This window comes from Eretmochelys imbricata, chromosome 2 (genome assembly GCF_965152235.1).
Source record: "Eretmochelys imbricata isolate rEreImb1 chromosome 2, rEreImb1.hap1, whole genome shotgun sequence".
NCBI classification, from domain to species: Eukaryota; Metazoa; Chordata; order Testudines; family Cheloniidae; genus Eretmochelys; species Eretmochelys imbricata.
In genome coordinates, this window is record NC_135573.1 from 2988619 (window position 1) to 3014052 (window position 25434).

Genomic DNA, 25434 nt, shown 5'->3' on the forward strand with positions numbered 1-25434 from the left:
GCCATTATCTAAATCACTGATGAAGATATTGAACAGAACCGAACCCAAAACTGTTCCCTGCAGGACCCCACTCATTATGCCCTTCCAGCATGAGTGTGAACCACTGATAACTCCTCTCTGGGAACGGTTTTCCAACCAGTTTTGCACCCACCTTGTTGTAGCTCCATCTAGGTTGCATTTCCCTAGTTTGTTTATGAGAAAGTCATGCAAGACAGTATCAAAAGCCTTACTAAAGTCAAGATTACCACGTCTACCACTCCCTCACTATCCACAAGGCTAAACGCTGTCACAGAAAGCTATCAGTTGGTTTGACACATTCCCACTGGCGTGGAGGGTGACTATGAAGCAGAACTTTGTGGGTTGCTTTGGGCCCCCCTGCTCCATATCGGCTGGGTGTGATGGCAGGAGGAAACATGGGTGGCCTCAAACACTCCCCTATTACCTTCTTAAACCGGACTTTCAGGTTACTCTGGCCCAGCTGGGAGTCATGGCTGAAAGCCTCATAAATCAGCAGCTCCTGGTCCACGTGAACCTGCCAACAGAACGAGAAGAGCTGAGACTCCTGCCCCTCCCGTGCTCACCCAGAGACCACCCCACCTCACCCCCGTACCCACAGGTCACACTTGGTCCCTGCTCCAGGCAGCGGAGCTGGGGCAGTGGCAGGAGGCGTGTGAAGCTGTGCTGTGAAAGGAAGCCTACCCAGCGATCGCAGGGTTGGAGTAACCCCAGCGGGTCCAACCCTCAAGACAGGGCAGGATGGTACCCCTCAGACAGACACCCCAGGGCATGGCAGGCGGGTACCCCTCACACAGACATCCCAGGGATGGGCTCCCACACTGCGCTGGGGAGTCAATTCCCAACCAGCGCTTCTTTGTGTGGCGAACATTACCTTAATATTCAGCCTACGTTTCCCTTTGCTCCATCCCCCACTCACCCCCCAACCTCACACTGGTGGGCCAGAGCGCTACAGCCCCCATCCCCTGCTGTGCCCCCTGCAGCACACTCAGACTGCCCAGCCAGCCCCTCCCAGCTTGGTATCGCCCACACACTTTATCAGTGTACTCTCTATGCCATTCTCTAAATCACTGATGAAGATATTGAACAGACCCGGACCCAGAACCGATCCCTGCGGGACCCCACTCATTATGTCTTTCCAGCATGACTGTGAACCACTGATAACTCCTCTCTGGGAAGGGTTTTCTGCACCCCCCTCGCTGCAGTAAGCGGCCATCTGCACCCCGCCCTGCAGCCCCCTCGCTGCTCCCCTGCCTGGTACGTGCACACACCAAGTGCAGCAGTGAGCGCCCATGACCCAGCTCACCAGCAGGTACGGCCGGCTCTGGCGATTGCCCAGTGCCACCAGCAGGACCTCCTTCACCAGGGGCATCTCCCCCTGTCGCGTCACCTCCTCCTTCTTGGTGTCCCCCTGGGCCGCAGGCTGCCCGAACGAGCTGTCCACCAGCACCCGCTGGCCCATGGGAAAGTTCTTCACCAGGAAGACCAGACGCCAGTCGGGCAGCTGATAGATCTGCAGGGAGAGAGACAGCAACTGAGCTAGGCAGGGGCCCAGGGAGGCTCCTCGTAGGAATCCGCACACGAGGTCAGAGCAGGGTCTGCCTCACCCACTCCCAGCTGTCCCGAGGAAGCTGCAGGGAACCCTGCAAGGGCCATCCCCAGATAACAGCCCATGGAGAAATGTCTCCCAAGCCCCCTCCCTCGGCCTGGCACTGACCCGGGAGTAGGATGGCTGTTGTTGTTACTCTCATTAGCCACGTGAATGTTATGGCCTTTCTATGCTTCTAGATTCAGTCTTGTGGCCAGGAGTTCCACAGGTTAATCACATGTGGGGGTCAACATTATTTCCTTGTCTCAGTTTAACTGCTCCCCTTTAGGGCCCCTGCACATTGAACCAAGAGAGTGATTTCATGCAAGGGGGAACCCTAGAAACACCCCAGAACAGGGCCAGCAGCAGCATGGGGTCACAGCTCAGTGGGAATCCTGTACCCAGCCGACTCGCCGGGGGATTCAGAGCAGAGCAGGGATCTGGCTGGGACTGACCACCCAACTCTGGGGGTAAACACGAACTAGGCCTTGGTTTCACACCTCACCCACCAGCAGCACAGCACCTCCTGGGGGTCCCCTGGGGTCAGCGCCCCCACAGGCTCACTAATGCCACAGCGTCCCCTAGTACCGCACTGGGGCATTAGTCAGCACTGATTCCAGGGGGAGGACACCTCGTACTAAGCCCCCCACCCCACTCCCTGCAGGCCGTTTTGAACCCGGAGGTCTCCCATCCAAGCCCTGACCAGACTGAACCTTGCTTAGCTTACAAGATCCAAGGGGCTCAGCACTAGGTGGGCAGGGGCTGCCCTCCAGGCAGTGCCAGATCAGGGTCCTTAGGGAGGGGCTGGACCAGGCCTTACCTCCATGGCTCCATTCTCCCGCACCAGCACACACCAGTGCGTGGGCTCCACTTTGTACTGATGGGGGTCCCTGTCAGACAGTGGGAGGCTGCTGCGGCGCGGCTCCTCCTTGGTGGGGCTGAAGAGGGAACTGGAGTCCCCGTAGAGCATCTCCTCCTCGTCGTCCACCGTGTTACTGTGCCGGGCGGCCGGGGCGGGGGAAGCAGGGAGAGGCTGTTACGGGGGGTTCTGAGCTCCTTCCCACCCTGTGCACACAGGGACACGCCCATGCTTGGGGGGAGACTCATGCACCCTCTCTTGGCCGGGAGCGGCAGGCGCAGGACGTAGGGATCACTGCCAATGACTCACATGGCACAGAAGCAGCAGCCTGGAGGGGTGGGGGGGCTGCCCCCAGCTGTGCCCTGTCACACAGATCACCCACCCTCATTCCCTATGCCATTCATGCAGACACGGCTCCTCTCCCCTGCCACGTGCTGCTGGGCACGGCTCGACTGCCGCTCCTGGCCGCTGGGCCAGGACAAGGGGCGCTAAAGCCCCCCTGCCATGTGCGTCTCTCCCCGCCCACCTGCCCATCCCCGATGGCCAGGGAAAGGCCCCAGCCTCTCTCGCACCTGATGTCCTGGATGACGGTCTCCACCTCTGAGTGGCTCCTGAGGGAGAGCTCGTCCCTGGAGCTGGTCGTCCTGCTCTCCGTGGTGAACATGCCTCTGACGTCGCGGTACACACACAGTGCGATCACCTTGGATTGCTGAAAGGGAGAGGCGCTGCAGGTCCCACCCCGCACAGCAAGGAGATGCCCAGGCTGTCCCCAGCCCCGGAGCCCTATGTGCATGTGACAGCACACGCCCCTGCATTCACACCCTGCTCGCTACTGTGACCATCTCAGTACAAGGTACGCCTGGTGAGGGACCACTGAAAACTCATCACGGGCTGGTCAGTATCAGCCTGGTAACATGCGTGTGGCAACATTGTGTGATACGATTCCCCTGTCTGGTGCAATTTACACACGTGCCAAACCCCACTCCCCTCCCCAGGCAGACGTTGGCAAACAGGCCTGTCCTACACCAAGGAATGGGTGCTCCGCTTAATTTGCATTTAAGAGTAAACAGAGTCATCGAACAGGGAGGGAAGACAAAGTAAGTTCAAACAGGTGAGGAAAAGCAGCAGGGAACATCCTTCCACACAGACTCTGTGTCTCCTGGTGCCCAGCTGGAATCGTTTTTCAAGAGGGGGCCTGAAACTATAGAACTGAGGGACAAACACCCCAAGCCTCCCTCTCCTTGCCCATTGCATTCACTGCTCCCAAAGAGACAAGGGAAGCAGGCCTTGGACTCTGGGGGAGGGGGTTGGTCAGTAACCTGCTGGAGCATGTGGTGAGAAACTTTGCTTGAATCCAATATAGTTTGTTAAGTTAGTTATTAGTAAATGTCTGGTTTTTATTTTCTTGTGACCATTTCTGACTTTTAGGCCTCATTACTTGGACTCAATCTCTCTCAGTGTCGTTAATAAACTTGTTTTACTGTTTTATCTAATCCCGTGTGCTTAAACCAAAGCGTCGGAATAACTATTTGAGATAATACACTGGCATATTCTTCCCTTACTTAAAGGAAAGTATTTGTCCTGCCCAGGAGTGGGCTGGGCAGTACAGGACATACAGTTCTGGGAGAAGATCCGGGACGGGGTTGGGGGTGTGTGTTGGGGTCACCCTGCAGCGTAACCGAGGCGTGGCTGGCAGGCTGCAGTCACACACACACATTCAGGGGGTAGCTCACATGCTGGCAGGCTGGTTGTGGGCGGCTCTTGGGGGAGCTGCAGCAGGAAGGCGGCAGGGCTGGGGTGACACAGCTTCCCACTGGTCTGGACTGTACCCTGGTATGTTGCACATGCCCACCCCGACCGACAGCACCCGGGCGTGTCCCTCCAGCCCCACCCCAATGGACAGCCCCAGTGTCACACAGACATCAGGACAGGGGCATGGCAGCCTGTCCCCCACAGCAGCACCGCCTGCTCAGACTCACGTGGTGCAGCTGGGGCTTCTGCAGGGTGAGCCGGTGCGTCCTGCCCCCGTACGTGTCGCTCTTCAGCACGAACATGGTCACCTGGCCCTCGGCGCTCATGATCACCACGTAGGGGTCGGCCACGGCGCAGTGCACGATGGGGGAGCCCAGGTCCACAGGGATGAAGTGCAGCTGATTCACTGGAAGACAGAGTCACCCGGCTGAGCCACGGCCATGCCCAGGGCCACAAGGCCCAGCCCCAGCCCGCCAACCTAGCACCCCCTTCAGATCGGAGCAATGGGTTCCTCCAGCCCTGCATCCCCCCTTGGGGAATAGACCAAGGTGGCCCTGCTCCCAGATCAGAATGGGGGGCCACGGAGGTCCCCAGCATGCACCAGTCCCGCCAGCACCAGCCACTGCAGATGGCCCCAGCTGCTCGGTTCCAGTGTGGTGACCGGAGCAGGCAGGCCAGCCTGAGGGGGTCGGCAGGAAGAGACGTGGCGGCTCTGCCCACCCGCAGTGCCCACCTCCTTCCAGCAGCCGGATGCCCAGGGGCGACACTTGCACGATGTAGCGGTTCTCTCCGATGTTGCCAGCAAACACAGTGGGCCCCTGCGTGGCGAACCCACTTGTGTCCAGCTCCATGATCTCCTGACCCGTCTGCAGGATCTAAGGGGCACAAGACCAGAGGGCAGTCAGCGCGGAGAGTGCCCAACCCTGCCCGAGCCCCTACACTAACCCACCTGCCTGTCGCCTCAGCAGGCATACAAGGAGCCAACCCCGCCCCTTTAAAAACGGGACAGGTACCCCCCCACCCCCCCAGTGCAGCCACCTCCAAGGTGGAGCATGTCAGCTGATTAACAGAGCCCAGCAACACCAGGGAAGGCAGGAGACGAAGCTCCCCATGTCCCAATGAACCCACAGGGAAATCAGGGAGCTGGAACAGAACGATCCAAGCTGGATGGGAGGTTCATGCCCCACATGCCGGGAAAAGAGCCAGGGCCTGTGTTCTCTCTCACCCGAATACAGCCCCTCCAGAGGCACAGTGCACTCGGGCTCCCTCCACCCGGCCTCTGAGGCAGTTCGCTGCTGGGGCGCTTCCCCAGAGATGGAACCGACTCCATGCACACTCCAGTGCCGCAGTCCCCTGGGGACAGCTGCCTGGGCTGGCGTCACTGCCAGGGCCCTTACCATGGTGGAGTCCTCACGGCTCAGGATCAGGAACCCATGTCTCTTGCCATCGTCCTCAGGTTCGGGGTGGCTGGGCTCCTTCTCTGCAGTCTCCCCTTTGGCACTCTCGTCCTGCAGAAGGAGAGAATGAAGCCAAGCCCTGGGAGTGCACAGCACCCCCCAGTCCCTAGGAGCCGAGCCCACAGTGATGGGGTGCTATGGGGCACAGTGCTAACCAGCCTCGCCAGGGGCCTTTACCCCAGCGATGGGGCTGGGGGGGGGGCACTCCTCCAAGAGACATCTCCTGCCTCGCCAGGCCAGACACAGCGAAGGAGCACACCCAGAAGCGAGTCCTTGGCATGCTGGGATCAGCTTGAAGAAACTGGGGCTTGGTGGAAGCCAGCGGAGGTGCCAGGAGCTCTAGGGGCAGGTGGCTGATGGGCCAACCCAGAGCCTCCCCCTCCAAGCTGCAGGCAGCCACCCACTGACCTCTTCCTTCTTCTGGGGCGAGATCACGGTCCACATGTCGTAGCAGCCGGGCAGCTCAAAGGTCGTCACCACTTGGGGGCGGATGCTTTTCTGTTGGGACGAGGCAGAGGCTAGAACTGCAGCTTCCCAGTCCCCCCAGCCCTGGTGGGAGAAGCGCCGAGACCCAAGACTCCCTCCCTGGAGACCCCCATTGCTCCTGAACACTGGCGTGGAGCCCAAACTCTGCCCAGCCGCGGGCCACCCCTCGCCATGTGCACTGCCAAGGGAGCAGCCCGCAGAGAGCACGCAGCCCTGCATGCCCAGCAGCTGCGGCATTGCATGCGGTCATGTGGCTGTGCCTTTAGACTGGAGAGTAGGGGCCACGCGCCAGCCAGCCCTGCCGTGACAAGCGCCAGACGCCCCCTTCCACCGAGCGACCTGGGGTAGCAGAGCTCACTCCCCCGGCCCTGTCTGCTCCTCCCCACCCCCCTCCCTCAGGCAGGGCCCGTCTCTGCCCCGCTGGGCGCTCCCCCTGCAGGGATTGCCAGGCACCGCACCCCACCCCACCCCTCCCATAGCCTCAAGGCAGATCTGCAGGGTGGGGATGCCTGAAGCCCAGAGCCCGGATGTGGGGCCTTCGCACGGTGACAGCCCTCCCCATGCCACACTTGGACCAGCCAGGGCTCACACAATACCCTCACCCCTGGGCACAGACTCCGCCTCCCCTGCCTGTGCCGGGCTCACTCTGGGGCACAGACATACCCCCCTGCTGGCGCCACGCTCCCCCAGCACAGATGCCCGCCCCTCCTGCCCATCGGGGCCAGACTCTTCCCAGCACAGATGCTCGCCCGCCCACCCATCCCGCCCATTGGGGCTAGGCTCCCCCCAGCACAGATGCTCCCCGTCCCGCTGGCACTGTGCTCACCTGCAGGACAGAAAGGGCCCCGTTCTTCCCATAGCCTGAACAAACCACGATCTCCAGGTCTGGCTCCGGGCTGTTCTGAAACTGTAGCCATGGAGACAAGCACCGGATGTCAGGAGCTGCCCCACCCCCAAAGGGACGGAAGCCCCCTGTCCCCCCCACCCAGGACTGGCTGCTGCCAGGGCCTCCTGCGGGCCCTGTGCTGGAGGGCTGGCACCCATCCCTGGGGCTGCTGCTCCTGCATGCTGACGGCTCCACAGACCCCAGACCCCCTGTAGCCCCCCGCCCTTCACCCCACTGGCTCTCACCGCCTCGGCTCCGTGGAGCACAGAGGGAGACCTACTCCAGCCCCTGCACCCATCCTGTCAGAGTCCCGACCTCCCGCCCAGCTGCCCTGCAGCGACAGGGACTCGGGCAGGCAGTGAGCTGGGAACGGCCATTGCTAGTGGCTTGGTTTTGTGGGGGATCAGACAGGACAGGAGGGAACAGCCGGACTGGACTACCCAAAGCAGCCCACGTGCTGGCTGTTCTCAGGGGGCAGAGGGAGAAGAATGAGGATCGGAAGGACTGGGGGGTCTTGGAAAGCGTTGTCAGCTCAGGTCAAATGCCACCCTGGCTCAAGCTGCACAGAGCACAGCCCTCCCATAGCAGGCAGCAGCCCAGGGAGACTCCAGATCCCAGCATGCACTGCAGCCAGGCCACCTGGAGCATGGCCTGCTGGGACCCGTAGGCAGCACGTGGACGCGAGGGGAGCAGAGCGCCGTCGGCTCTGGCGCGGTACGCACCTCCTCGGACAGGAAGGCCGGCTCCCCCATGGCTGCGTTGGCACAGGGCCCGATGTTGAGGATGCTGTCGCACACCTGCAAGATTCAAGAGGGGGTCAGCGCCCTGCGCCATAGACCAGGCTGGGGGAGTTCGGGGGGAGGGCTTCAGGGACTGGAAACGGAGCTTTCAGCCTCGGGGCAGCAGCTCCAACCCAGCCCCAGGGCCAGGAGAACGGGACACATGGCCCTACCCCCCAGGGCTCCAGCTCCAGCCTGGCCCCAACCACCATGGAGCTGGTGGGGATCAGCCCGGTTCCTACATGAGAAGGGTCAGCACCACCAAGTCACTAGCCCGGGCCCCTGCCAGGGACCATCTGAAGGGAGGGGCATGAGGGAGGGGGTCAGCGTGGGAGGGGAAACAGAGCCCCCACTGCCTAGCCGGGGCCCTGGGCGTGTCAGGCTGCTGGGGAAGTGGGGAGAACTCACCCCCTGGGCTGACACCAATGAGCAAGCAGAGCAGCCTAGGGAGAGCTCGGCTCAGGGAAGAGCTCAGTCCCTTGGGGCAGCAGGGGCCTGGGTCCCACCTAGCTGCCGCCAGCCCCCCAGGCCGCTGGGCAGGGAGCCACAGCCAGCCCCCCCGGCCAGAACGGCAGGTCCAGGGTCTTCAGGCAGCTCCGCAGAGCGCATACCTCAAAGGAGTAGGTGGCCAGCTGGGTCCCGGACTGGGCCTCGCTGCCATACACCTCGATCTCATCCACCTCGTCCTGCGGGGCCGACTTCCCCCCTGCAACACAACAGCGAGCCGGAGCCTGGGACAGAGCTGCACCTCCCTGTACTCCTGCCCCGAGCCACGCCAGCCTCCCTCTCCCACCGCAACACAACAGCGAGCCAGAGCCTGGGTCAGAGCTGGGGGCAACGCTGTGCCCCCCTGTACTCCTGCCCCAAGCCACGCCAGCCTCCTGCACCCCACTGTGTGCCCCAGCTCCCCCACCCTGAGCCACACCAGCCTCATGTGTCCCCCGCACACACTGTATCCCCAGCTCCCCTGCAATGCAGTGCATGGGGGTCCGGCACTAGGGCTGGGCAGCCACTGCCAGGCACCCCCGGCCAATCCTGGGATGCAGAGACTGGCTCAGTCGGACCCCTTCGCCCCCCGACCCCGAGGAGGCGCCCACCTACCAGCCCAGTTCCCGGACGACTCCGATCGCTTCTTCTTGACAGGGGGCTCCTCCTGTGGGGAACAGAGAAGCCAGCAGTGACTCCCCACCTCTGGCCCCGAGCTAGGGAACTCCAACCCTCCCAATCACCCTGCAAATGGGAGGAAGGATGGGGCTGTTTGCTGTTTGGTGCTGATGGCCAGGCCAGCAGTGACCCACGGCAATAGCCACTCAGTGGAAGGAGCTGGGGGCTCTCAGGCCTGCTCTAAGGAAAGCCACAGCACATGGGTACAAGCCAGACCCTACACTGGCAGCCTCCAGAGAGGCCAGGGACCAGCCAGAGACAGACACCTGGGCAGAGAAAGGGTGGGCAGGTGGGGTTTGCCTGCCCGGCTGCCCGCTGGGCTGTCCATGGTCTGGGACAGGGCTGAGCCTGGCACCTCTTCTGGAGCTTTCATCACCTCCAGTTCCTCAGCTGTCCAGCGGGACACCACACGGACGTGGGGCTAACGGCTACTAGGTCACAGAGCCATGCCCTGTAGCCCCTCGCCACGCTGACCCGTAGCAGCCGCTGGGCCAAGCCCCCGAAGGACGGCGCAGCAGCGATGCACGGAATGTAGCCAGGCTGGCTTGGGCCACAGCAGAAGCCCAGGAGGGGCAGGGTGGGGCAAAGAGCACATGGAGGAGGAAGCACCCACAGGCCCTGGGCTGCCCTGACCTGCTTGTCGGCCGGGTCCTTGACGACGTTCATGGGGGGCTCCTGCAGCTTCTCCGTGTACTTGAGGAGGAGAGAGTTACCAAGCCGCGAGCCCAGGAACAGGTAACCCGGCTCCATAGTGATCATCTGAGGGGAGCAGAGAAATGGACGCTCAACAGATCCACCCCTGCGCCGCTCTGGGACTCAGACACAAAGGGCCGGGCCACGCGGCCCGCACCGGCCCGCCCCCGGGCCCGGTCCGCACTGGCACTCCCAGAGCCACATAGATGTTGCTGTCAAGCCTACACAGCTCTTTTTAGAGCGGCAGCACAAGCCGGAGTCTGTGGAGCCAGGCTCGGCAGCTCGCTGTCACTGGCTGTGTAGACGTGCCCTGCAGAGGGCAGTGAAACCAGGCCTGGGGCCATGAGCTCCTCTGAGCCCCCAGAGCACATGGGTCACTTGCAGGAATGCTGACACGGTCAGTGACTGATGCCCCCAGGCCTGGCCTGGAAGCCTAGCAGCCACCTGCTAGTGCATAAGGGCCCCACAGCAGCCCCTCTGACTGCCCATTCGGGCTCAGCCCTGCTGACCGGCCTCGTGCGGAGTCGGCAACGCTCTTGGCACCAGTGTCCCGCCCATACCTGCTCCCCCACATTGGGCCACCAGTTCATCCCCAGGCACACGACGGGGATCCCTGGGAAGCATGGCACCTACCCCATGGTCCCCATCTGCCCGCTGAGGTCTCTGTAGCCCAGTTACCCTGGCAAAGAGAAAGGCACTAGCCTAGCACAAGGCAAGAGCTGGGATCCCACCTAGCCAGGTCCAGGAGAGTCCCCAGGCAATTACTAGCACCCCCGTGACAGGCCCCCCGGGACACCCCTCCTCAGCCCAGCGGCTTACACAGGTGGTGAGGACGCTGGCTGCTGCCTTGTCAAAATGGAAGGAGCGGACACTTCTCATCCCGTCTGTGATGAGGGTCAGGACGTAGCTAAGGAGAGACAGGGAGAGCGGTGAGGCCAGAAGCTTGTCCCGGGTCCCGCAGGGCTGCTGTGGGCCAGCTGGAAGCTCTGACGAGCTGCTGAAACAGGCTCCGCAATCAGCCCCCGCTGCGGAGCCGGGCACGGCTCAGGAGCCTGGGGAGGGGCCAGGGCAAGCTCTTGCGCACCACACCGCGAGGGCGGCACCCAGGGGCCAAGCTCCACAGCAGATCAGAGCTTGCGCTCTGCATGGCAGGGGAAGCACACGGGAGCAATGGACGGGGGAGGGGGAACCCCTGCATGGGCACGGACCATGCTGGCGAAATCACAGCAAGAGCACCAGTTCTGCACGGGTGAATTTCTAACACTGGGGTCGGGGGACTCCGTGGAGACTGGCAGGAAAGTGAGTCAGAGTCAAACCATGAGCTCCCCAAAACCGCAGGCACCTGCTGGCCATTCTCCTAGCCACTAGTGTTCTCTCTTGCCCCCCCCGGGGGTCTCCAGAGGGCACGCCAAGCAACGTGTGTGGAGCCCACCCTGTGGCCCTTCGCCCATCCCTTTCCTCTCGGGGCTGGCCGCACTGTGCACAGGATGATTTAATTGGGTATGGGTCCTGCTTTTGAGCAGGGGGTTGGACTAGATGACCTCCTGAGGTCCCTTCCAACCCTGATATTCTATGATTCTATGATTCACCACCCAGAAGCACCTCCAACGCAACGAGCCAGTGCCACCATCCCTGCCTCACGCACATGCAGGGCAGGGACTTGCCCCGGGCCGCTGAGGAGAAATGAACAGACCCAGGAGTCCTGCCTCCCAGTCTTCCACTCTAGCCCTAGACCCCAGTACCCCCACAACAGCTCCTACGAACCTGCAGCTGCTGGGGGGACCGGCTCCTTTCAAACCCTGGCTATTTAGAATCCATGACCTCCCCACCACCCGCCAACTAGGAGCGAGAGGGAACAGCAGCAGCTCAAAGCTCCCAGCTCCCTGGGACAGACCCAGCTACCAAAGGCAAGGTCAGTGATTGAGCCGGGCCAAGCTCCCGGGGCCACCGCTGAGGTCTTACATCTCCCCTCCTTTCAGCGAGATCACCATCTTGTCGTAGGAGATGAACGCCGCCTGCGCACAGTCCAGCGTTACCTTCACTCCGTCCTGAATGCCTGCAGAGAGAGGGCCCTGCTCAGTGGCAGTCCAGGGACATGACGCAGCCCCATGGCCCAGCTCGGCCGGCCACACCACCACGACCCCCAGGACTGTGCCTGAGCTGGGGGAAAGGAACCGGGACAGCTAACTGGCAAGCACGGCCCACACAGACTACATGTCCCAGCATGCATTGCTCTATGCACTGCATTGCATCAGGCTTATAGGCTGCACCTATGCTGCGGCCCCCTGCTCTGAATGCTGCCCCCTCCACACCCCCTGGCACCACAAATGCAGGGGGCATAGCTCTGCCGTGGCACACACTGATGCCAGTGGTCTATCGGAGGGCAAAGGAGCGCACCGATGGGCATGTTAGAGACCCACGGGCACTGCTGCAGTCTCCCCGGGTGAGCAAGGCCACTCTAACCCACCGGTCCCTTGCAGACTAACGACCCCCACAAAGCACGTCCGCAGCTGGTACCAGAACAGGTCCTCCAGGTGGAGCAGACCCCAAGTCCTGAGGGGAGGTTCACACCCCCAGCCCCACAACGAGAGCTGTCATCTCTAGCCTGACAGCTGCTGGACCGATGGCAGGTCACTTTTACTGTCTCCGCGGCCCTTTCCCAGCGCGGCCCTTTCCCAGCGCGGCCCTTTCCCAGCGCGGCCCTTTCCCAGCGCGGCCCTTTCCCAGCGCGGCGCTCTGCTCCCCCGCAGGGCCAGGGCGAGCCTGGTGCACACACTCTGGGGAAAGCAGCACTCTGCAGGGACCTGACTGTCGGGCAGGTGGGTGAGGCATCCGGCTGTCCAGAGCAAGCGGGAATTCAGCACTGGAGAAAGGTCTCAGAGTGAAGAGCTCAGGACATCTTCCCCCACCCACTGCCCACAGGCCTCGAACCAGACCCGGACAGGCCACAGGAGAACTGGCAGTGGAGTCGCCATTCAGGGCTGGCCTGTCTGATGACAATGCAGGAGCCAGCTGGCGGGAGGTGGCGGGAGCCCCCGGCTCATCTCACATGCATCACTGAGCGACAGCAGCCCAAGCGGGCACCACACCCCTCTACCCGCCACAGCTAGGCCCCCTCATGGGCTGTCGGCAGCAAACTCCCCACACCCAAAGTGGCCGGGGACAGTCGTTCTCTGGGCTACACGCGCCGCGGCCATCCGATTGCTCAGACCCCAGCTCCCAACTGGGCCAGAGTCAGTAACAAGCCCTCAACAGCATCACTGCCATCGCTTCGGCAGCTGGCATCTCCCACTCAGGCCAAGATCGCCCAGCCTATCTCCCCACCTTGGTGCCCATCAGCCCCCTAAGCTCTGCCCAGAGAACTGCCTCTCCAGAGGCCCCAGAGGCCCATCCCACACGGAGCCAGGCCCAGGACAGAGAGCCGCGAAGAGAAGGACAGGCACGCCAGCTTACGCAGGGGGAACACCGTGGTCCCGGTGGTCAGGCAGTTGAGAGACACGCCGTACGGCGGGACGCTCTGGTTCAGATACAGCAGGGAGTTAACCGCGAAGATCACCACGCCTCCTAGAGAGAGGACGAGCGCAGCTGTAAGTGTCAGAGGACACCAGGGCAGAGCAGGGACTGCCCTGGGGACAGAGCTCCTCCATGCTATCCACACATGAGTGCTGACTGGAGGGCAGTTTGTGGGGTGGGCAGCTGGCGTGAGACCCATGGACTCATTGCACACACGGCCCCACGCAGCTCTCCGGGCCAGCCTGGGCACAGTGAGCTGAAGGCGAAGGGCTCCGGATCCCGGCCCAGAGCGCCCCTCACTAGACCTGCAGTTCAGCCCATTCTTCAGGGAAGATTTGTCGGGACTTGGGCTCACGTTCCCCGGCATGAGCGGATCAGCTCCCCCAGGACCCATGCAGGTCCAGGGCTGGCGGCAGGGAAGGACACTGCGCAGAGGACAGCCCTGGAGCTCTTGCTTATAGGACCCAGCACGAGGCACCCCCAAGCCAAACTGGGGTGGGTTCCTGCGCTGGGTAAATTAGATCAACCCGGGATCCTTGCCCTGCTTTAAACCCTTCCCCTGGGGCTGGGTGAGGAAGGATTTGCAGAACTCACGGCACCAGTTCCTGGGGAACGGGCTGGGTCTGACCCCTTCCTCTCAGAACCGAGGGGTCTCTCTGCACCAACCCAGGGGGGAACTGGCGGGGCTGGTGATGCAGGCTCACGTCTGAGCTCCAGGGACAGCAGATGGTCAGAGAGGAGTCTGGGAGGAAATGGGGCTCCTTTAGCTCCACCCTCAGCCCCCCCCATATCGTGCTCCAGGGGAGTGAGTGCCCCGCACAGCAGGTGCCATTCTGTCCGTACGGGTGGCGAGCGTTAGCCAGTGCCCTGCATTAGCCAGACACTGGGCTGGCCAAACCAGGGAGGCGGTAATAATGCTACGATCCTGCACTTACCGGCCACCCGATGAGCCACATGCAAAGCCCTGCACTGCCGCCCAAGCCCCGGGGGGTAGGCAACCACTGGACTCATGTTCCAGGGTCTCGAAGAGGCTGAGCAATTTGGCCAAGGCCTCAAAGGGTCAGCAGCGGAGCGGGGACAGAGCCCAGGAGTCGTGCTAGAGTCATGCTCTAGCCACCAGGTCGCACCCCACACCTGGGAAGCAGACGCTCGTCTCACCTATTGGCTTGGGCACAGCCAGGGCCTGCGTGCAGTCGAAGGGCAGGTTGCTGAGGGACCAGATGACCGGATGGACCTTCTGCATGATGTTCAGAGAGATGGCCACGATGCTGCACGTGTCCTGGCGCACAGCCACCCGCCTGCACCGAGGGGAAGGAGAGACAGCAGCTCACATACACTCCGCCCCCAGGCCTGCTCAGGGAGCCCGGAGCAAGACAAGCCGTAGCAGCGTGAGAAGCGAGCGGGGAGAGATGCCACGGGAAGTGGGTGGAAGGGGAGAATGGTGGGGTGGGGTCTCCCCCAGAAAGCTGGCTGCCCTGTGCTTCACTATCATTGGTCACGTGCTCCCCACCAGCCCCCACGTCCTCCGTTTCCCCAGTGACTACGTCCGTCTCTGCTGCTGCTCAACTCACCTCTGCGAACCCGTCTCCCCTGCTGGGTCCCACAAGGTTTGGTGCCACCACCCCAGCCCCTCCACACTGCACCACTGAGCCCCTCCTCCCAGTGCTGCGGGTCCATGCTGGGCAGCGAGTCGTGCCACGGCACTCACTGGGATTGATCTGCACTCCAGCTCAGCAGGGGCTGCACCAGCCGCCCCTGGCAGCCCAGAGCCCCCTGCAAACAGAAATCATTTCCCCCACCACAGAGACACAGCACAGCGCCCCCCCAGCACCAACTCAGACCACAGCACCCCCTGCCAAGTCGCCCTCCAGCACCTCCATTCAGCACCTAGCAGGCCCAGCCTTGCATGGGATCCGTCCCGCTCAGTGCCCACAGTGGGCTGGCCAGGACTCCAAGCTGGCAGCAACCCAGGGGGGCAGGAGGGATGCAGGAGGGACGCACCCTGGCCAGGTCTGATTGGGCTCGAACAGGATGAGCAGGGTGGGCTCATAGTAGCCATACAGGAACTGCATGTCGATGATGTTAAGCAGCTTCTCGTCCAGCTCCCGCACGTCAATGATATAGCTGGGCAGGAAACTCGATTTCTGGCTGCAATTGGGCGGGGAGAGGAGGGAAAACACCGTCACACAGAGTCTGGGAGGCCGAGCTTAGCAGGCTGCCCCGCTCCAGCCCAGCCACCCCCACGACACCTTCCCCACAGCCTCCAGGCAGCTCCTGGGCGGGCCCCTTGGCACCCCATGCTTGGCCACACTCCCTCGGATGGGGCCTGCGACCTGGTGGCTGGAGCGTGACCAGAGCCCTATCGGCTGCCGTCCTCTCTGAGGTACAGCGAGGCCCGTGGGGAATACAGGTCTCAGCTCCTTGACCAGAGAGGCATGGCAGCACCGCTCCAGATAGAACATTGCACCCTGATGTCTGCAGCCCGCAGGTAATCGGCTCTTTACACGTGCACTGGATCCCCAGCACACTGCCAACGTGGCCACCCTGGGCATATCCGGTGTTGGGCACATGCACCTTGCAGGAGATGGCTGGCTCCGTTCATGCAGCAGCATCCCGTCCCCACCCCAGCCACAGGGTTCCCTGCCTATTCTCGCACCCGTTCTGGTACATTTCCCAGCCCAGCCAGCACTGGGAATGGCCCAGCCAAAGTGCAGCCCCTCCTCCCTCCAGAGGGAGATCCGGGGCTTTCAGAACCCATCACCCTCTTGCCTTTTCCACCCCCGAAAACGTGACTCCAGTGGCCAACTTCACAAAGTGCCAGAGTCTACCCCGAGGCATCTTGTGGGGGAAAGCTGGGAGCCGGGCTGTTGCGAGGCCTCGCCGCAATCACAGAGCTCAAGTGCAGGGAAGCCAGGTGGCGAGCAGAATGACGGGATCCCGTGAGCCAGCAGGGAGCTGGGAACGCTGCCAGCTTTGGAATGGGACAAGGGGCATGTCCTAGCCCGGGCAGTTCATAGGCTTTCACCCTGTGCCCACCAGTGCAGAGGGGAGTCCTGCCAGGGCTAGCTCTGGGACCTTACCCCTCTCCCATGACCCCCTCGTGCTCGTCCGTCAGTGTCTCTCTCCGGAAAGGCAGCACCACCAGGCGCGTGCCGTAGATCAGCATGACTGCGCAGCGCCCATCCGGGTCCACCCGCACCTTGGGGATGTGAACGTTCTGCACAAAGCCATCCTGGGAGCACAGACAGCACAGAGAATGAGTCACACCAGCCTTGCCAGGGCCCAGGAGCAAACACGCCAACCCAGGGCAGCCCACGATAGAGCCTCACAGGGAGCTGGGGGGCTGGCACCCCCCCCCCACCACATGAGCTTCACCAGCCCCCACAGCCACCTTGAATGGCGGGTCTCATTCAGGGAACCCAGCCAGACAGCACAGGTCTGCTCTGACGCTTGCTGGGACCCATGGATCTCTCTCCTCCGAGGGGGGAGAGAGGGGATGGGATAGGGCACGTGTGGGTCACTCCCCCTCTAGCTCTGGGATGCCCAAGCAGTGGTCTCAGCCTGGGGAACGCAGGCTGTCTCCATTTGAACGCACAGCAGAAAGTCTCAGTCCGCACTGGTGGCTCAGATTCAGACTAAATCATTGGTGGCCATTGTGGCAAAGCCGTGCTGGGAGAGGGGGCCTGCCCCATCTCCAGGAGCTGGGCCATCACCCACATCTCCTCTGAGGTTAGGCCTGGAGGCGCTCTCCCCAATATCCTCAGCACAGCTCAGCCTCCTCCTTTCACAGACACCCCAGCACCGAGACCAGGGTCCCACCTCTTCCTGACACACAGCAGCCTGAGGAGAACAGCCAGCCCCCTGGATTGGACACCTGCCCAAACACCTGGGCTGGGCCCTTTCCTGGCCATATTTCACACCCATCCCTTGGGAGCGGAGGGCAGGGCTGTCGGGATAGGAAGGAGCACAGAGCTCACAGCACTGAGTGGGCACGACGCCACAGGGCTAGTGGTTGCCACCGAACAGCCCCCAAAGCTGCCTCCGTGCTGCAGCAGGAACAGGAAGGTGCTGACCCCCACAGCCGGCACACAAGGACCTACCTTTAGCTCAGGCTCCTCAAAGTAATGGAGGGAGAGGGTCTTCAGGTCATGGGTGCCAGGGTCGTATTCTACCACTGACAGCTACAGAGAAGGAAGAGAAAGTGGTTAACGAGATGGCGCCCCTCGGTTCAGGTGGGCACCATCCATGTATACAGCATCTCCATGGACTTCAAAGGCCTGCAGGGAGCACTTCGCCCAGGCCTGAAATGCAGCCACCTCCCAGGAGAAGTGCCACGGCTCTCCTGCACAGGGCGTAGGACAGGGCCAGCTGAGTTCAGCCTGCCCCTTGGTTTCATGCTCTGGCTGAAAGATGGGCCCCCATGGCACAGCACCCCCTGAGGCATTGCCTAGGTATGGACAGACTAAAGAACAGCACCCGAGACACTACCCAGCTCTGTTCTGAAGCACGCCAAGCTACTCCCCACGTCTCTGCCCCTCATCCCAGGCCTGACCAGTCACTGCCCCTCACTCCAGGCCTGCAGCCCCCTCAGCTACTCCAGTCCCAGGCCTCTGAACTGGGACTGGATCTAACCCCTTCTCCTGCTGGGCTGGGGGGATGGATGTAGCTGCTGATCCATTGTAGGAGCCTGCCCCTGCCCCGGGAAGTTACCTTGGCATCCTTGAAGCTGAGCAGCAGAGCGTCCCTCTTGGCTCCCGCCAGCTGCACACTGGCCATGGACATGACATTGCCGAAGAAGGAGAAGGAGGCCACCAGCTCTAACTTCTCCTTGTGACCTTTGCCCTCTGCATGGGCCAGCAAGACAGAGGGGTGAGAAGCCGAGGCTCTGGGGCTGGGCCCTGCCCCTGGGTCAGGGCAGGCCCGGCACGCTCTGCAGGGCTCCGCCTGGCCCACTTCCACCCCCTCCCTGCAGAGAGGAGTCACTGGCCTCACAGATGTCACCCCCAGATAGTCACTCCATACTGCCCCCTCTCATTCCACCCATGAGCCCTCCTTCCAGCCCCAATGTGACCACCTTGCTGGGCCATGGCCTCTCCGCCAGCTCGTGACCTCAACAGGAAACGGAAGCTGTCCTGGGGTTCCATCCCTCCCTGCTGTCATCCCCCACATTCCAACCCCACCCTGGGGCGATCCCAGGAGCTGCAGCAGAGCCCAGACTGGCCCACCCCGACATGCCCCAGTCCCACGTACCTGTGTTCCTGTCTCCTTTAGTGGAGGGCTGGAAGGAAGAGAAAGAACTTCATCAGAGTAGCTGCAATCAGACAGCCTGGATCCAGCGAGCCCAGCGGAGGCAGCTACTGCCCTCCTCTGGGGCAACTGGCCAAGGCATCTCTCAGTTCAATGCCAGAATGACATGAGTGCTCCTGAGGCCGAGGGGGTCTGGTCTTACTCAGAGGGGCAGCTCCAGAGCAGGCAACGGATGTAGAAGTTCCCCCTCCTCCACAGCTCTGCCGCTGCCCCTCAATCTTGCAGATCCTCAATCTGCAGATCCCCCTGTTATTCCTGGGCTTTCCCCCATACCCCCAGGCTCTGCCCATGCCTCTCAAGCCTGACCCACAAGGCCCAGCCCCCAGGCACATGTACCTAAACCCCTTTGAAAATAAGAAGAGACGTGAGTGCTAAGCACTCTAGTAACCCAGGCTAACCGAGCTAAGCCGAGCACAAGTACCTCTCTGGGTTCTCCACCTAGTCTATGTCTACGTCCCACAGATTCTCTCTAAGATCCACCCTTTCCTATCCATCCACACAGCTAAATCTCTTGTGCAAGCTCTCATCAGCTTGTATCTTGATTACCACAATCTCCATCTCTCTGGCCTTGCTCCACCCATACCCTAGCCTGTCACGTTGAACGGGCCAGAGCTCTCTCTTCCTGCTGGGGAGAATTCTGCGCCACTGCGCATGTGCAGAATTCATGCCCCACACAGATTGCTTCGCTTCCCCGCAGAAAAATGGGGGGAAACAAAGGGAAGCCGCAAGAGCGGTCACGCGTCCCTCCCCAGCAGCATGGGTGCGTTGTTTCGGGCGCCCGGAGCAGCCAGCGGAGAGATAATCATTGTGGGGCTAGGGATGCTCTGGCCAGTGGCTCTTGCCCTGCACCAGGCTCAGGTGCTATTCCCAGCTGGGCTGGGGAGACGGGACTTTCTCTTCCCCTGCAAGGAGCAGCTGGGGCCAACCCACTCCCAGAAACCTCCCCCAGCTGCAGGAAGCTCTGCACCTCCCCCCACTTCCTGCCCACATTGCTCCTGAGCCGCAGGGGAGGGGTCACTGTACAGGGAGCTGCTCCCCCATCTGTCCAACCCCTACGTATCCGGAACCCCCATACCCAGAACCCCTGCCGAGCCTCACCCTGCCCACATCTAGAACCCCCTCCCCACGAAGCTCCCCATGCCCGAACACCCACCCCACTGAACCTCACCCCCTGCATCTGGAGCCCCCCTGCACCCAGAGCACCCCCCACTGAGCCACACTCCCTGCATCCCAACCACGCCCCTCCAACCCCACCCCATCTACAACCAGACCCATGCCGAGCCCCTCCCCTCTGCATGTGGTTCCCCACTCCTGCACCCAGACCATCCCCCACACCCAGACCCCCCCTCCCACCTTCACCTGGATCCCCATGCAAAGTCCTATTCCCCCTTCACCTGGAACTCCCCAAGGAGGCCCTGTGCATCCAGATCTCCCACCAAGCCACTCGCACCCAGAGTGCCCCACACAGAATCCTCTCACCCCACACCTGGATCCTCCCACACTAAGCCTCTCTACACTTGGAAGCTGCTGGGCTGAGCCTGCTTGCCCCACACCTGGATCGGGGGCCAGGACTGGGTGTGCACGTGAGACTCGGTCCCTCTTGTTTGCTATCTTGGTGCACCTAGTCTGGAGGATTCTCCTGTGGGAATTCTGTGCCACTGCGCATGTGCAGAATTTATGTCCCCTGCAGATTTCTTTGCTTCCCTGCAGAAAAATGACTTTCAGACGGGGAAGCAAAGGGAACCCACAAGAGTGGTCATGCGACCCTCCCCAGCACTATGTTTCGGGGGCCCAGGGCAACCAGCAGAGAGGTAAATCACTGTGAGGCAGGACTCAGGAAGACCCGGCTTGTGGCTCTACCCTGCACCAGGCTTAGTTGCTAGTCTCGGCTAGGCTGGGGAGGATGGAACTTCCTTTTCCCCTGCAGAGCATCTGGGGCTGGGTCAGACACCCACCCCCAGATTTCTCCCCTGGCTGAAGGAAGCTCTGCAAACTCTCCCCCACACACACACTTCCTGCACCCATCGCTCCTCAGCTGCAGGAGCTGGGATCCCTGTACAGGGAGCTGCTCCCCCATCTGCTGTGCATCCAGACCCCCTCATACCCAGTCCCTCCCACTGAGCTTCAGACTCCCGCACTCAGAAAACCCCCATCCTCAATGAGCCCCACACCCCCTGCACCTGGACCACCCTGACGAGCAATCCACACCCAGATCCCCACCCCAGCAAACCCCAACCAGCTGCACCTGGACCCTCCACTGAGCCCCCCCACACACACCCATACCTCCTGCCAAGCTCTATTGCCCCCACACCCAGACACCCCCCCGTTGAGCCCCAACCACCTTCACCTGGACACCCCTGCAGAGTCCCATTACTGTTGCACTCAGAACGCCCCCACCAACAAGCCCCTGTGCATCCAGATCCCCCTACACCTGCATCCCCCACTGAGCTACCCGCATCCAGATTGCCCCACACAGAACCCTCTCAACCCACAGCTCGATCCCCCACACATACTAAACCCCTCCACACTTGGGTCCTGCCTTGCTGAGCCTGCCTGCCCACACCTGGTACACTTGGTACAGAGGGTCATGGCCCTGGAGTGATTCTGGGGCAGGCCTGGTCCTTGCGCTGTGTCAGGATTGGGTGCAGCCTCACTGCCGAGTCCATGTCCGGGGATGAGCTGCACACTGATCTCCCACCTCTGTAGAGCCAGAGGCCTGTGCTCTCCAATGCAGTGCTCCACATTTATTTGACAAATATAATTTGCAGAATTTTAAAATATTGTGTGCAGAATTTTTATATTTTTGGCACAGAATGCCCTCAGCAGTAGGAGGGGCAGGGCCCCAGGGTGTTTCTGGGACAGGCCTGGCCCTTGCGCTACAGCAGGGTCAGGTACAGCCCCACGGCCAAATCTGTGTCAGGGGGAGGGGAGACTGCAGGGTAATCTCCCACCTCAGTGCAGCCAGCAGCCTGTGTTCCCCACTGCCATGCCGGAGCCTCCACATTTATTGTCAAATAAAATATGCAGAATTTTGCAGAATTTTAAAATATTTTGCACAGAATTTTTATTTTTTTGGTGCAGAATTCCCTCAGGAGTAATTTTCAAACAAGCTCCTTTGTGCTTTCTGCCCTGCTGTCCCTCATGCTTGGGAAGCACTCGCTGTAAACAAACACAAAACTACCTCATCACCCTCCTTCAAAACCTTCCTCAAAGTTCTCCTTTGCCATGAGGCCTACAAAAATCTTAACAGTTAGGCTGCTGGTGGGCTGAGACCACAGCCTATCATGCTCAACAATGCTGTCTCAGTGCTTCTTTGTACTCTCCCGTCTGTCTGTATCCATCTGTTGTATCTTGTCTTATACTTAGGAAGCTTACTGAGATAGGACCTGCATTTTTGTTGTTTGTACAGCCCCTAGCATAGGGGGGTCCTGGTCCATGACTAAGGCTCCTAGGCACTATGGAAATACAAGTAATAAACAATAATAATAATAATTTACAAACACAGTTCCAGATTTTCTCTCTCCTTTGTGATTTATGAATGAAATTTCCTGGAAGGTGTCCAAAGCTTTTATGGTTATGCACCTCCACTCAGAGAAGAATTAGTTCTGAGGTCCCAGGGGTCAAAAAATATAATGCTTTAATTTGATTAAAACACAAATTGGATTTGAGTTAGGAACACAGGACTGTAAGGGACCTCCTGAGTCACTGAGTCCTGTCCCTGGTATCACAGGCAACCCGTAGACGCACATAGATAGGATCTGTAGAAACAGCTGCAGCACAGAAAGACACAGAGGGCTGGGTGGGATTGCTGGATGGTTTGGCGAGAGGACAAGGTACCTCTGAGTCATGGTTGAGCCTGTACACGTAGAGCTGAGACGTTCCTGCCACTACCAGGTTGCGCTCCGCGTTGGAGAAGAAGTTGCAGTACATGGAGAACTCCACCCCCGTAGGGGGGTGGGCTTGTCTGTACACCGCATACATCCCCGGGGAACGTCAAGGCCACCAACCTGCCCAGGGACACAAAGGAAAGAGAAAGACAAATCGGCTGTGAGAACCACCGATAACCCTAGGGTTGCCAGAGAGACTACTGCTGTCCCAGGCCCTGCGAGATGGTGAGAGAGCCTAGCGCTGCAAAAGGGTGACAGCCCAGAGACCAATCCTTCTCCCCTGCGCACACCAGATCCTTGGCCATAAGAACAGGCCCTGCCTTGGCAGCCTGAGCCTCCTGCCAATCGTGAGGTAAACGTTTCCCCCAGGGAACATCTTCACCCTGCTCCTCTGGGGGAGTCACTGGCTCTTGGGCTAAAGACATTATGGCAGCCAAATTTCCCAAGCAAGATTTGAGACCTGTTTCAAATGGAAACCTCCACACCACCTTAGCCAAGGAATCTCCCGGCACCAATCAGAGCCTGATGCTGGGGCAGAACGAGGGGGGCTGTTAACCCCCAGGCTGCAGGGCGGGAAGGACCATTCCCCCGGGCACAGTCCCACATGTTCATGGCTCAGCATTAAACCTTCCCTGGGGCCCAGGACACAGGTTGGGGGTGAGGGGCGGCTATGCCAGTCTGCAACCACCTCTCCCCCCATCGGCTCTAGATGTGAACAATATAGCAAGGGGGCCCTGTCATCTGGGGGGCAGCACCCCACTTCCCCCTGGAGGGACACAGAGCACCCTCTCACCCTACAGACCACCCCCCAGGGACCCCTCCACACACAGTTACCCCCCCATGCCCCCTCGGGATCACCCCCTCACCCCACAGACCAGACCCCAGGGACCCCTCCACACACAGCTACCCCCCCACGCCCCCCCGGGATCACCCCCTCACCCCACAGACCACCCCCCCAGGGACCCCTCCACACACAGCTACCCCCCCACGCCCCCCCGGGATCACCCCCTCACCCCACAGACCACCCCTCCAGGGACCCCTCCACACACAGCTACCCCCTCACCCCCCCGGGATCACCCCCTCATCCCCGAGACCGCCCCCCCTCAGGAACCCCCAGCCCCCCCTACCCGTACGGACCGCCCCACCCCCCACAGACCCCCCCAGGGACCCCTCACCCCCCAGGGACCCCTCCACACACAACTACCCCCTCATCCCCTCCCCCGGGATCACCCCGTCACCCCCAGACCGCCCCCCCTCAGGGAGCCCCCCGAGACCCCTCCACACCCCTCTGCAGCCACGGACCACCCCCACCCCCTCAGGGATCATCCCCAGAGACCCCTCCACACACCGCTCCCCCTACCGACCCCAGACACCCCTCCACACACAGCTACCCCTCCCCCCCCGATCACCCCGAGACCCCTCCACACACCGCTCCCCCTACCGACCCCAGACACCCCTCCACACACAGCTACCCCTCCCCCCCCGATCACCCCGAGACCCCTCCACACACCGCTCCCCCTACCGACCCCAGACACCCCTCCACACACAGCTACCCCTTCCCCCCCCCCGATCACCCCGTCACCCCCCAGACCGCCCCCCCGAGACCCCCCTGCGGCCACGGACGGCCCCCGCTCCCCGGCTCGACCCAGGCCCCCCCGCCCCTCACCTGCCCGCCCCCCCCGAGTCTCCTCATGCAGCCGCCGCCGGAAGCGCCGGGTCCCGCGCCGGGCTGAGGCCACCATAGAGCGCAGCGACGTCAGAGCTAGAGTGGCCGCGAGGGGGCGGGGCTAGCCGGGCCCATAGAGCCAGGGCCAGCCCCGCCCTCTCGCGGGGAGGGGGGTGGATTGCGCCTGCGCCGCCCCTCTCCCGCCTGCGGGGGTTCGAACCCGGGTCCGTCCCTCTGCGCCCGGACGCCTGGGTTCCCTGCCCGGTTCTACGAGCGCTGGCCGCGCGCCGTGACGGAGCCGGGGGCTGAGCCCAGGGGCGTGGGGCAGGCCCAGGGGCTGGGACCGGTGGGCGTGGGGCAGGTACAGGGGTTGGGACTGGGAGAGCGGGGCAGGCACAGGGGCTGAGACCAGTGGCGGGGCCGCACAGGGCAGGCCCAGGGGCTGAGCTGGGGGCGCGGAGCAGGAGGGCGCGGGGCAGGCCCAGGGGCTGAGCCCAGTGGCGGGCGGCATGGGGCAGGTACAGGGGCTGGGACAGGGGGGCGTGGAACAGGCACAGAGGCTGGGACCAGGGGGCAGGTACGGGGGTTGGGACTGGGGGAGCGGGGCAGGCACCGGGGCTGAGCCCAGGGGCAGGGGGGCGCGGGGCTGAGCCCAGGGGCAGGGGGGCGCGGGGCAGGCCCAGGGGCAGGGGGGCGCGGGGCAGGCCCAGGGGCTGAGCCCAGTGGCGGGGGGCATGGGGCAGGTACAGGGGCTGGGACAGGGGGGCGTGGAACAGGCACAGAGGCTGGGACCAGGGGGCAGGTACGGGGGTTGGGACTGGGGGAGCGGGGCAGGCACCGGGGCTGAGCCCAGGGGCAGGGGGGCGCGGGACAGGCCCAGGGGCTGAGCCCAGGGGCAGGGGGGCGCGGGACAGGCCCAGGGGCTGAGCCCAGGGGCAGGGGGGCGCGGGGCAGGCCCAGGGGCTGAGCCCAGGGGCAGAGGGGCGCGGGGCAGGCCCAGGGGCTGAGCCCAGGGGCAGGGGGGCGCGGGGCAGGCCCAGGGGCTGAGCCCAGGGGCAGGGGGGCGCGGGGCAGGCCCAGGGGCTGAGCCCAGGGGCAGGGGGGCGCGGGGCAGGCCCAGGGGCTGAGCCCAGGGGCAGGGGGGCGCGGGGCAGGCCCAGGGGCTGAGCCCAGGGGCAGGGGGGCGCGGGGCAGGCCCAGGGGCTGAGCCCAGGGGCAGGGGGGCGCGGGGCAGGCCCAGGGGCTGAGCCCAGGGGCAGGGGGGCGCGGGGCAGGCCCAGGGGCTGAGCCCAGGGGCAGGGGGGCGTGGGGCAGGCACAGGGGCTGGGACCGGGGGGTGTGGGACAGGCACAGAGGCTGGGACCATGGGGCAGGTACGGGGG

The 25434-nt window shown here is 62.5% G+C and overlaps 1 protein-coding gene across 1 annotated transcript in view; it reads right to left on the minus strand.

Moving 5' to 3' along the window:
• Positions 1-24153, minus strand: part of CPSF1 (cleavage and polyadenylation specific factor 1) — a 33468-nt gene extending 9315 nt beyond the window's left edge. The window contains exons 1-24 of the mRNA XM_077809663.1: positions 24053-24153; positions 22337-22506; positions 18443-18470; positions 17903-18036; positions 17293-17373; positions 16273-16424; positions 15194-15340; positions 14351-14490; positions 13133-13243; positions 11642-11735; positions 10499-10586; positions 9620-9745; positions 8924-8975; positions 8434-8528; positions 7766-7840; positions 6984-7064; positions 6080-6169; positions 5612-5722; positions 4948-5089; positions 4442-4620; positions 3035-3171; positions 2424-2598; positions 1322-1528; positions 443-532 (exon numbers count right to left, since the gene is read on the minus strand). Of these exons, the coding sequence (XP_077665789.1) occupies positions 443-532; positions 1322-1528; positions 2424-2598; positions 3035-3171; positions 4442-4620; positions 4948-5089; positions 5612-5722; positions 6080-6169; positions 6984-7064; positions 7766-7840; positions 8434-8528; positions 8924-8975; positions 9620-9745; positions 10499-10586; positions 11642-11735; positions 13133-13243; positions 14351-14490; positions 15194-15340; positions 16273-16424; positions 17293-17373; positions 17903-18036; positions 18443-18470; positions 22337-22480 (2679 nt within the window). The 5' untranslated portion in view covers positions 22481-22506; positions 24053-24153. The remainder of the gene's footprint in view (positions 1-442; positions 533-1321; positions 1529-2423; positions 2599-3034; positions 3172-4441; positions 4621-4947; positions 5090-5611; positions 5723-6079; positions 6170-6983; positions 7065-7765; positions 7841-8433; positions 8529-8923; positions 8976-9619; positions 9746-10498; positions 10587-11641; positions 11736-13132; positions 13244-14350; positions 14491-15193; positions 15341-16272; positions 16425-17292; positions 17374-17902; positions 18037-18442; positions 18471-22336; positions 22507-24052) is intronic.
• Between the last annotated feature and the right edge of the window lie 1281 nt (positions 24154-25434).